General features: G+C 41.0%; 1 protein-coding gene across 4 annotated transcripts in view; it reads left to right on the top strand.

Moving 5' to 3' along the window:
• ARHGAP24 (Rho GTPase activating protein 24) overlaps positions 1–12312 on the top strand; it is a 193763-nt gene that overhangs the window by 87260 nt on the left and 94191 nt on the right. For all 4 annotated transcript variants that reach the window (XM_085222545.1, XM_085222543.1, XM_085222544.1 and 1 more), the window contains exon 3: positions 1626–1713. In XM_085222545.1, coding sequence (XP_085078671.1) covers positions 1626–1713 — 88 coding nt within the window. The remainder of the gene's footprint in view (positions 1–1625; positions 1714–12312) is intronic.

Below are 12312 nucleotides of genomic sequence, written 5' to 3'. Positions count from 1 at the left end.
GGTGTTCAGCTGATTAGAATAAGCTGAGCTTGATGTGAAGCAATGTGAAACTTGGTAATTTTGAAATGCTTACATGCACTAATACCCAAGTCACAACTTTTTTTTTTTTTTCCCCTCTGGAAAGCACCTTCATATTTCATGTGCAAATGAGCATCTTGCACATGTCTAAGGCTTTAGAGCTGCTTTTCTCTATATAGGAAGAAGACCTAAAGGAGAAAAGCGAACTTTAGCTGGCTGAACCTTCACAACTCTGTGCCAGCCTGCGCTGCTCAGTTTATCAAAGCAGTAAGGTTGGAGCTCATGCTTCACACTGGGGAAGTGCTGCATGGGGAAGGCAGATAGATGAGTGTGAAAGCAGACAGAGAAGTGAGAGCTCGCTTTTCCCCACTGGTCTGTTGCATCCAGCTGCAAGTTGTTCAAACTACTATTTTTAATTAAAAAAAAAAAAAGCATGTGTGTGTATGTATATATATATATATGTATGTGTGTGTGTATGTGCACATGAGTGTATATCACATGCTTTGATTCCAGTAATAGATATAAAAAGAGTAAAATAAATTGTCACTTGAGTATATGCTTTCTTTCTAAATCACAATAATATCTTATATGGCATAGCTATATGGGGTCCCTTCATATTAGTTCAGATGTCACGTGGGATTTAGGCTTCACCTTTTAGTAGATGCAATGTTAGGACTGTGAAATGAAGGAGATGAAGTTATAAATGTCATGGCTGTTTTCTTCTTGTGTTCTCAAAAATCTGTTATTGTGACAACTTGCTGTGAAGTAAATATTGAAAAGATTTTGCATCAAAAAATGGCAAAGCATCACATTCCGTTGTAATGAGACACAGCATGTGCTGCTAATGAGTGTGCAGCCAAGTTAAGTGCAGTTTTCATTTACTGTCTCATAAATTGATTTGTATTTACAGTGCTGCTGGTTAGGTGTTAATCTCATGTTTTTGTTTAATTGAATACCATGGTGTGTAATTATGCAAAGTGTGTTTTCTGTATTCATGGACACAAGCTCCTGAGCTGCTGGAAGTTGCTCTTGAGTGAATGATGGGTACAGAAATAAGGGAAAATGCTTTTGAGGTGAGCTGCTAGGCCTGGGTGCTTGTGACTTTTAGGACACATCTGTACATAGAGTGAGCGGTGAGTGGGTGCTGCCAACACAGCCTCAGTTTCCCCTGCTCTCAGTAAAAGCTGTTGGTTGCAGGGTGTGCTCTTTGGTGAAAAGAGTGCTTTTCTCTCTCTTTTTTTTTTTTTTTTTTAAATTTAATCTTCTCATTCTAGCAACTATAAATACTTCTGCTCTTAGGGAAGGTCATAGCAATGAATGCTAGATATCAGAATATGCCCTGCAGCGTGAGTGCAAATAGTACAAAAATCTTCATAGTATCAAAACCCGAAGAGATGGGGGAAAAAACCTAAAGCCAATATTCAATGCCTTAGTTAATGAAGGTGATCTAAGACTGTTGGCTTTATCTCCCCTCAGAGTTGGGAAACGAGCTGCCCAGGAACAGCAGCATATGCACGCGTCCCCAAGTCACAGCAAAAAGGAGCATTTGTCTATCACAAACAAGGTAGCAATTCTGACCCTATATGTGATGTTGTTTTCTTCCTTAGGGTGCTATCTTCCTGCCTGGCAACAGAGTAATTGAGCACCCCTGCAATGAAGAGAGTCCAGGAAAGTTCCTTTTTGAAGTTGTTCCAGGTATGATATTCTATTCCTTGTAAGACTTTGTGGTTGTGTTCTCAGTGACGAATGGCTGCATCTGTTCAGCTAGAACAGAAGCTGAAAGTGATTAATGATTCAATTAAAGAAAAAAAAAATCGGTTAATTTGTTAATACTTTCATTTATTTATTTTTTTTTTTTTCCTGCATACCTCTGGGCAATGCAGGAAAACAACGTGGTTTTTATTTGTCAATGTAAACTGTGATTGCTCTGCAGCTGGGGCTGTGGCACTGAGCAGAATACCGACAGTACAAGTGGGTTTTGTAATTATTTGAAGAACTGGTTGTTACGGATTGGAGCCTCCAGTGGTAACAGAGGGATCAATAACTTGGCACAAACAGCTTTTATTACTGCATGTTTGCTGATGGCACTGGTGCCATCACCTGATATTGCTGCCTTGTCCGTATGAGTGGTTAAATTTATTGAACACCACCAAACAAATGTTTGAGTCTACAAACAGGAGGGGAATCAGCTCTTTGAAAGGGTTGATAACTGCAGGACAAGGGGAAATGGTTATAAGTTGAAGGAGGGGAGATTTAGGTTAGATGTCAGGGGGAAATTCTTTACAGAGAGAGTGGTGAGGTACTGGAACAGGCTGCCCAGAGAGATTGTGGATGCCCCATCCCTGGAGGTGTTCAAGGCCAGATTGGATGGGGCCCTGGGCAGCCTGGTCTAGTATTAAATGGGGAGGTTGTTGTCCCTGCATGTGGCAGGGGGGTTGGAGATTCATGATCCTTGAGGTCCCTTCCAACCCTGGCCATTCCGTAAAACATTGCTGCTTTGAAACCCTAAACTTGTTTTTAACACATGTTGGTTTTTTTGCTTTGTTTTGTGTTTTTCTGGGGGTTTGTCTAAAGAACATTGTTCTGCCAACTGAGTGGTAATCTTGAGTGTGTATATTGGAGCGATTTGTGAGGGGTCTCCACATCTGGTTAGATCACTGTGTTTATTCAATATATTCTCTTAATCCTCATATTACATGCTAGTGTACTTTCCAATTATGGCTATTTAAAAGGATAAATTGAGGATAACATTTATGGAAACAAATCTTTGTGGTCTTGCTCTTAAACTGGAGAATGTCAAGTTACAAGCTTGGCTGTCCTGACCAAAGCACGGCAATTTTTATATATTGTAGAAGCACAAGTAGTACAAAATAGATTTCTAGAGTGGAGAGAACATCCACTCAGAAGGTAAGGAGGAGCAGAGCTAAGTGGAATTTGCAGACGCAGCTCAACACAGTCTTTATTTTTCTTTTTATATATTTAGCGAGGAATTTGTTCATGAAAGCAATGTGCAATGAAGGGTAAGTATGCCAAGAAAAGAAGCATGGTATCTGTTTGTGAAGTTTCCTTAGCACTCACTCCAGCTTGAGTTGATCATATTTTAAACTGTGTTATCTTTTTCATATTAAAACCTGTTGATAAATTCGCAGGTCTGGTGTTGGCTAGAATCTTGTTTCCAGTGAGAAGAGTTACTTTCAACTGAAGGAATGCTTTTTCAGGTCATGTCTTCAGGTTAAATAATTTGGAACACAAGCTGTCATCAGTATTTATCTAGTAGGGTTTTTGGTTTTGTTAGCTTAGTCCTGAGTATGAGATTTTGAATGTGTTTAGGGTAGTATCAGTATATTTATTATTTGCCCCTTGCTAATAACTGTGCAGCTATAGCAACTGATACCAGAGCTGTTCTTCTGATGCCATGAGGAAAAAAGTTTGGTTTAGGGGAGTTAAAAATGAAATTGAGACCTGGGCTAACCAGGAAGGCAGATCAGCGCCTGTGGGAATGTTGCCAGCAGATGTCAAATGAAGATGAAACAAGTTTTCCTCCTGTCCTTGTCACCATTGCTCCTTAAGGCCAGTAGTGTCAGCATTTTCCAACAGAGCTGTTTGTTACCAGGATGCTTGTACTGACTCATAAAAGTCAGTTTCAGAGGCAGGCTGCAACAACTGGATGTAGTTTATTGAATGTAATCGAGAGAAATATATTGCAGACAAGGTTTTCCCTAACCTTTGTTCACTTATGTATGAGAGAACAGCTACATAGGAGCAAGATGTTTGCAGGGTTTTTAATTATCAGCCTAACTGCACCTTGTGTGAAATGTACAGCATTGAGGCTCACTCTCTTCTTGGAACTGTGTTCTATAATCCCTTAGGCAGCAGTGACAAGTCCTCTTTTTGTCTGCTGCGTTGGAGGTGGCCTGAAAACTTGTGTTTGTTTGTTGGTAATACATGCAAATTATTTTGGGAATGTATGTGGGAGTTGGTTTATACTGTGAAACTAGTTCTCTGTACATAGCTGAGTCTGAGGATGAATGAAAGAAATGAATGTGTGGAAACAAACATCTTGCAGTCTTGTTGGTGCTCTAATTACAATACAGATGCTTTGAATTTGCATTTTCAAAACATTCTGTTCATTCCTTAAGTCATGGCATTGTTTAATGCTTAAAGTTGTTCTTTTTTCTTCTGTACTGATGAGGTTGTTTTACAGGAGTGAAACTGCCTCTTGCTCTGCCCCGGAGTCCATGTGACCACAAGGTGACTAATGACTTATTAATAGCCTCTTGTGCTCAGAGCAGTGGTTCCTTTAGGTTTTGGAAATGACTCCTAAGTAGGAATTCAATAGTGAGTGACTGCATGGGTTTGAGATGAGAAGTTCCTGTTTTTTCAGGAGGAGGCACTTGTAAAACTCAAGTCCATCCTTAAGCAGTGTGTGGGGAGCTTAGCCTTCCCTGTGGATTTTCATGCAAGGCTGAGTGTGCTTTGGGGTTCTCCGGGTTCCCAACTGTTATCTGTAGGCAGGTTGGGTGAGAGCAACATGGAGAGCCTTGTTGTGAGGGCCAGTGGCTTTTGAAGGCTGTGTGTAGGTACCTCTGGGACTTGAATCCTGATCTCCTAGTGCACATGTGAAGCATCACAGTCTCAGTGTGATCTGGGACAGAGTAATTGCTTGGGAGTGATGATGATTATTGAATGGGGAACATGAGTGTTAGAGTTGTTTAAACTAAAACATACATTTCCAAAAGTTATTCTTTATGTTCCTTATGGGATCTTTTACTTTTAAACCTGGTGTAATCATACTGTGATTTTGACCACTGGCAAAGTATAGCAGTTCAACGTGTGGATGAGTTTGTACTTTGGTAGCACTGAGTTACAAAGTCACTTGACTGGGGACAAATGGGGAAATCAGTTGCCTGAATAAGACTAACTTCAAAGAAAAATGCTTACATGCTGACATTACTATGGCAGCATGTAAGCTTACTATGGCATACAAAGTGAGGAAGATAAGTTAAAGCACACTGCTGGAGAACATCACACCACTTCAGTTTCAGTGTAGATGAACTCTTCATGGTTCCTGCACATACAGATTTTCAGAAAGCAGTTTGAGTTTCTCCATGGGCATGGGGAGCAAGGTGTTAGTTTGCTTTGTGGTACTAATTGAAAAAAGGCCTAATGGATTGCTGCAGTGACAACTTCTGCTTCTTCAAGTAGAAGGAAATATTGAACATAAATTGAAATAGGACATGAGTGTAAAATATTTCAGCTACTTTTTCAAATACTTTAACTGGACAGATTGTTAAACAAAACCAGTTTCAGTAGACTGCTGTATGCAAATCTGCCTCAGGGCTTAGTTTTGACACCAATGGTATTTTTCTCAGTGTTATTGTTCAAACATTTGACTGCTTTTACATCTCAGCTTCCCCTCTAAGAATTACTTTCAGGTAATTTAGAAATCTGCAGTAGGTTTCACAAATTGGTGCTAGAGAAGTGTTCCCAGCTGCTGCTATGGAGAGTGCCCTGCTAAGTAGTTTGAGATTTTTGAAAACTTGAGCTGCTGCTGCTCACAGCATGTCTGAGTCTCTCTCTTCTGGCATGAGATTCTCATGCTGTGCTTTCTCAGAGCAGTGAGTGCTATTTCATTGGGTTTCTAGGTGTACTTTGTAGACTTGAAGTCTTTTGAATACAGAGCATTTCTCCAAAGCATGGAGCTTTATGAGAGAGTCTCTGCAAGGGAGTGAAATATTAATTCCAGAACTTTGAAATCATTAAAATGATTCTTTTATTAGTCAGAAAAAAGAGGTGTCCACAGGCCTTTTTTCTTCCTTTCTGTCATCTTTTTTTAATTGCATACCATCTGGCAAATGAAGTTTTCTACAGACTGAGTGTTCTGGTAGGGAGCGTGAAGTGGTTTCAAGTTTTTGATTTTTTCTTAGCTTCCTTTATGTAAGAGATTGGATAATAAACTTTCTTGCTTCTATTGCCGCAGCATGCTTTCATTCCTCAAAGTTAATGGTTGCAGTTCTTTTTTTTCCAATTCCAAGTAGTGTTTCATTTATATAGAATCTGTTTTCTATTTGAGTCATCTTAGACGGTTTAGGTTTGTATGCTTGTGGCTAACAAGTTGGCAAGAGGGAGCCCTATCCTGCATGAGTCCATCCCTGAGCTCACTGTTGGTAAACAGGCTCCTTAGCCTTCACCAGTGCATTGGGAGGTATAAGAAGATATACATCTGCTGGTGCGCTGTAAAGTCATTAAAAACACTCTGTCTCCTTGTTGATAGAGTTTTTGGCAGATTAAGCCCTTTGAGGATTTCACTGTGAGTTCTTAAGCAGCTGCAGTGGGAAGGCTGCAGAAGATGTTTCTTGCTACCTAGTGTTTTTTATCGAGAGTTTATCAAGGCCTGGAATGTGTGGATTTTACAAGTTCACTTGTTTTTGTTTTTCCTAAGGGACATACAAGAAAGACAAAACAGACATTGCATATGAATGTTTTCTCTTGAACAAACAATTGGTTTTCTTTGCGGTGCTCTCATGTACCTTAGGTTGGATATTGATTTTGACTGTCTTTATCTGTCGATCTGCAATGCATATATTTTAATGCTTAGAAAGCGCTACAGTTTCCTTCTGTAATGTGTATGAGAAGAATGCAGTTCTTGAAAGGCTAAGTGTTGTGTCCAGACCTGATGCTGATATTTTAAAGACATGCTGCTGCTAATAAGACACTTCAGTATTTGCTTTAGCTTGCTGTATCACAAAAACACTTCCTGCAACCTCTATTTCAATACTATTCTTTACTGATGTAAATACTTGAGAGTTCTAGTAAAACAAGATCTTTGTGGGGTGCCAAAGGCTGGACTCTACCTGGAGGTATTAAAGAAGCAAAATTGTTAGATGAGATTTCATTTTGCCAGTCATGCTGCATCCTCATGTCTCAGGGATGGAAGTACTTTAGAGGCTTATGAGCCCTGATGTTTGGAAAAAGAGTTGTTTTTCATAATCGTAGAGTCATAAGTTTGGAGAAGACCACTAAGACCATCAAGTCCAATGCTCAACCCATCTCTACCATGTCCACATGTCTCTCAGTGCCACATCTACATGGTTACTGAACTCCCCCGTGGATGGTGACTCCACCATCTTCCTATGCAGCCTATGTTAGCACCTCACCATTCTTTCTGAGAAGGATTTTTTTTCCTAATATCCAACCTGAATTACCCCAGATGCAAAGTAAGGCCATTCCCTCTCCTCCACCCACTTCTACCTCTCTAAAGATATATAGCCTTTTGAGAAATAAGAGGCTAGAATTCCCTGTCTCATCTTCTTAGGATTAAATGCCATGTCCAGTGTGAGGATACATCCCTATGTACTGTGGGTAACTTTCCTGAAGGCACAGAGAATGTTAGGAACACGATGCACAGAGCAAATTCTCTCAATTTGGCTCCAGGAGAAAACTGTGTGTAGAGAGGTACTCTCACTGCAATTTCTGTTGCACAGATGATCTGTGTTCTCTTCACCACAAAAATGGCTAGTGCAGTACTGATTCCCTTCTCTGCAGGATACAAAACTCAGATTGAGTCTAAAAGTGGTCGTCTCTGACTTGTTCCCTGCACTGGATTCCTGTCTCCTCCTGCTATGACCCTGGTGGATTTAATTGGTGCTGCCACCAAGATGGATGCCTCCCCTGTGTGCAATGACAGTCAACAGTGCCTCTTCATTAGCTGTCAGGAGCACAGGACCTCAAGGACACTGCTGATGTTGCTGGCTGAACTAATTGTACCTCTGCTATCTTTTTAGAGGGAGCTGGTACGTAGTTTAATCAAAGGGACACTAGCTATTCATTTCCTAGTGAAGATCTGAATGTGTTGCTGTCCTTATTAATGCAGTAATTTCTTCAATATGTATTTGGTAGGGAGTCACCTCTGTGTGTGCGGGCACATTGCCATGCTTTGTCTTGTGTATGACCTATGAAGGAAGCTGTATCACAATCAAGCTGCAGCTTTTTTATCTGACCCTTGGAAATGTGTGGAGTCAGTGAGCTGATGAAGTAAAGCCAGCAAAGGTTAATAGTGTTGGTTCTGGGGCAATATACTCTTATCCTGAGCAGCAACTATCGTGATGTACAGATGTGTGACATGCTCACAGTTGAAAACCGAAATAAAAAAAGCACCCAAACCATCCCTGATCCTACGGACCTGTAAAATGAGATGGTGGCCATCAAGCTGTAGTGCTGGCATCATAAAATCTGCTAATGTTAAGCTCAGTTTCTTACAGGTCAGTGCATGTAATATACCTTTTAGCTATGTTTTTTTCCTGCCTCTGTTGTCATGACTACTGAGCAGTGCTGGGAGAAGGCACTGAGTTTGTCCCATCTGCTTTTAAAGCCAAAGGAATTAAATCTAGATGAAAAGGCTGTTTGAAAGAGGTAAAGAGCCCTTCCTAAATGTCTTCTCTGAAGCACACAGTATGTGAAGAATAGGCAAGTTACTGCATTCTTATGACTTGGGTACTTAACTCTGAAGCTACTGAAACATAAGCTGTCACAAGTCTACACATATGGAGCCTGCTATCTCAATTCTTTATCTTTGTGAGTACAGATTATAAGTTAAAAGCATGTGTATTTACAATAGCAGTGATAGTACTATTGCCTGCTTTCTGAATGTTATCGACTTGCTAAGATCTATTTTGGAAACTAGTGATGGATGAAGCACTTCTGAAGACTTCTGAACTTGCAGATTTCATGGACTTTCCTGCAAAGTAATACCACTTAATTTTCAGTCATCCTTTCTCAGTGGCATTAATTTCATAGAGCAGAATACTGCACAATTGCTTTGAATGTGTGCAGATTCTTTACATTGCTATTCTGTGACTGAAATGTGGATATATACAATAAAAATTGAAAAAAATGATTTTTAATTGTTTCTACTTCAGAAGCAGACTGCTTATGTCTGTTGCTGCTCAACATACGATGTGTGTGATCTGATGTGCTTGTTTCATAGATGAAGTTTGCATTAATGTGCACTTGGGCTAGCTCCTATGTGCAGCTCACAGGTGACACTGAAGAGTTTGAGGCATAATGGCGTTGACATATTTAAAAGTTTGTGGCATAAGAGCAAACTTCAGTGTCAGGTGTGTGGTATACATCTTCACTATCAATACATCTGTATGCCAGATTTGCATTTAGGGAAGATGTAGCTTGTGTCACAAAAGTTACATCAGAGGACATAGTTTATTCCTACCCCATTTTGAAAGGTACAGCAGTGATGAGTTTTTCCACCTCAACACTATTGCTAGCACGTAAGCTTAACCAGAAAGAGCTCTTGATAGGACTGTGTGGGGCTGAAGGTAAGTTAAGCCCCAGGTGCATGGCCTGAATGAGCTGTGAAGCTATGAGTAGAAGCTACATCAGTTATTCAGCAATGTCTACATTATGTGCATTGATGGTATATCATGGAAACACGTTTTCGTTAGCCAAAAGAACCATGTGATTTGACACTTCTGTGTCAGGACAAACATCATGTCTCAAAAGAAACAGTTATTATCTCTGTAACTACAACTGTAGTCTGAACAACAAGTAGCTTCATTTGTTTTAAGCTTCAGTGTATGTATCCCTAATACTAACAGTCCACTGAGATAATAAGTGCATTTATGTTGAATACCCCGTGCAGGGCTTCAATTTTTTCCTTGTTTTGTGTCAGCAACATACTTAATGTATTAAGAAGTTCAGCTTGGAACTCAAGTTTCCCAAAAAATGATGGAAGTTGAAGTGAAAAGGTAGTACTCTGAAAAACAGTACTAAACTAGTGCTAATTTGGGCGTTTTGAGAAAATGTTTTATTAGATCTCCATGTTGCTGATGCTCTTGGTGAGTTACAGTAATTATTATTTTGCTCTCTCTCCCTCTGCTAACAGAATTGAGCATCCATCAGCTTAAGTCACCGTGCAAGGTTCTACTCTTGTAAGATGATGATGTTTTTATTATACTTGTCTGCATGCACCTTTTGTATTTTGATTATTAAAAGATGATCTGTACTTAAGGAATGAAAATAGTATAGGAAGGAGTAAGACAGAACTGCTGAGGGATACTCTGAGGAATAGTTGTGCAAGATGTAGTTATTTGTAGGGTCTTATGCAGACGTTTGAGCTTCTGCAGTGGTAATAACGATGAAATCCTAGTGTTCGCCAATGTTTTTGGCTAGAACATCTACAGGTGCAAAAGGTAAATGAAAATGTTTATGTTCACTGTCAAATAGCTGCAGGTACTCTACTTGAAATGTCAGGAAGGAGAGCAGGTCAGTTGCCCAGAGATGTGTGGGAAGTTGTGGCTGAGCCTGTAAGCAGATCTTGCCTTGAGTTACTGCCTGGTGCACTGAGAGTTGGTGCCACGAATGTTGGAGGAGTAAGGATGCAGGTAGCAAACTTGTCAAAGGCTATTTGTCTCTGGAAGTAGGGAATTTGAAATAGAGGGGCCTGCATCCTAGAAATACGGTATTATTTGGTACTTAGACCATCTAAGTGAAAACCTTTCCTGAAGTTTTCAGACCTTGAAGCCGTTTCACCTCTTGTTTTTTCATGTGCTTGAGTGTTGCTGCCTGACCTCATCCCCTGCACTGTGGCTGTAGGAGGCTTGGAAGTTGTTTGGTCTTCATTCAGCCCCTCTGCAGGCTATTTCATCTTCCCCCTTTTCCTCTGCTGGTGCTATGGGAACACTGATCCTTACTTAAAATATTTTTTTTCCCTTTCAGCTATGCATTAGAGAACAAAATTTTTAAGCTATTGGCAAGTATAAGATGCTTGCTAGTCTTAGTTTCTTGACCATACAGTCAAATGTAAGGCTGAAAAAGAGAATTTCTTCTTGATATCTGTCAATTTCAAAGTTACCAAGTACTGTTAATTGGTGTTGATTTGTTATTCAGCATGGTGAAAGACAGGCTACCTGACTTATTTCCTCCAACAGAAAAATATGCCTTCCTTTGGGATGTAAATGTCCCTGCACAAGATGACACTGCTTCGTTTCTCCTTATAGGGTTACAGCTTGAACTGTTCCCTCTGGAGGTCACTGCTGATTAAAGTATATTTTCTATAAAGCTAGCAGATGAGACAGTTGGGAGATCTTGATCTTCTGTGCTGTATTTCAAATCTCTACAATATTCATAGGTTGAGTGGTTAGTTTCTGTTTTCTGGCAGAAATACTGAGAAGCAGCATGTGATTGATGTACATTTGTGAGGAACCCTTCAAACCACAAGCACCAGGCTGTTATCTTAATGAGGCTGGTCTGCGATTTACATGATGATTCATGAAGGAATAATGTCGAGGGGCAGTACTGGATGCACTGTGCTGACCAAGTAGGCTTTCTTGCTGTGGGAGGAGATGAGGGCTGTAGCAGCCTGTACCCTGCAGATGATGTTCCTGGTGTACTGTGTAGGCTGCAGGCCCCAGGGCAGCTGAGGCGGCAGAGGGATTTGCTTTGCAAAGGGCTTCTTTCAGGGGCAATGATGGAAAATGTGACAGTGGGGAGCAGAGAGAAGGCGAGCACCCAGGGAAGGCTGATCTTCGCAGCTTGCCAATGCGGGGCCCCAGGGGAAGACTCCATCTGCTGCCATTTGGCACAGCTCAGCCGTCGGAGCACAGAGCGTGCTATTGTCCTCAACCATGGCAGGAGGAGCTGGCACTAAGCCTGCTGGGCTGCTGGCCTTGGGAAGGGAGTGGGAAGGATGGGGTGATGCTGCAGGAGAGCGACGCAAGCCTCTGACACAGTGGGCCAGGAGCGATTGTGTCCTTGGGAGCTCCCCATGTGTGGTGGGATAAGGTGTACATCAAGGATGGTGATGCCATTAGTGCTCTTGGTAATGTTAGGGAGTAATAACAGGAGGTTGGTACAGCCTGATGAGAGAGAAGCTGGCTCAGTGCAGACCTTGCTGAACTTGAGGAAATGTCCTCAAATGAGGCTGGCTCCACAGGGGCCTGTCTTCTCCAGGACAGAATACTGAAGTCTAGTTCATGTCACCGCTGTCTCTGAGAATGGACCTTGCTTCCTAAGAATAGAGAAGAGGAGTGTAGGCTCAAGGAGAAAACTCGAGTTTAGTGCTTAAGCTGTCAGCTAAATCTTTGCTCAGAGAGCAGAGTGTCAGTGTCTTAGCTATGTGAACAAAATGATGCACAAGGGGGAAGGAATATGCAGCAGGCAAGCAAACCCTCAAATCAAGGCCTAAGAAAGTAATGGCTGGAACTGAGAAGAATGAATAATGGAAATAAACACTGAGCTACCAAAAAGAAAAGTAAAATGAGTGTTTATGCTGTAGAAAAT

The sequence above is a fragment of the Meleagris gallopavo genome, chromosome 4, assembly GCF_905368555.1.
Source record: "Meleagris gallopavo chromosome 4, MGAL_WU_HG_1.1, whole genome shotgun sequence".
Taxonomy (NCBI): domain Eukaryota; kingdom Metazoa; phylum Chordata; class Aves; order Galliformes; family Phasianidae; genus Meleagris; species Meleagris gallopavo.
This window is presented reverse-complemented; position numbering and strand designations above follow the sequence as displayed.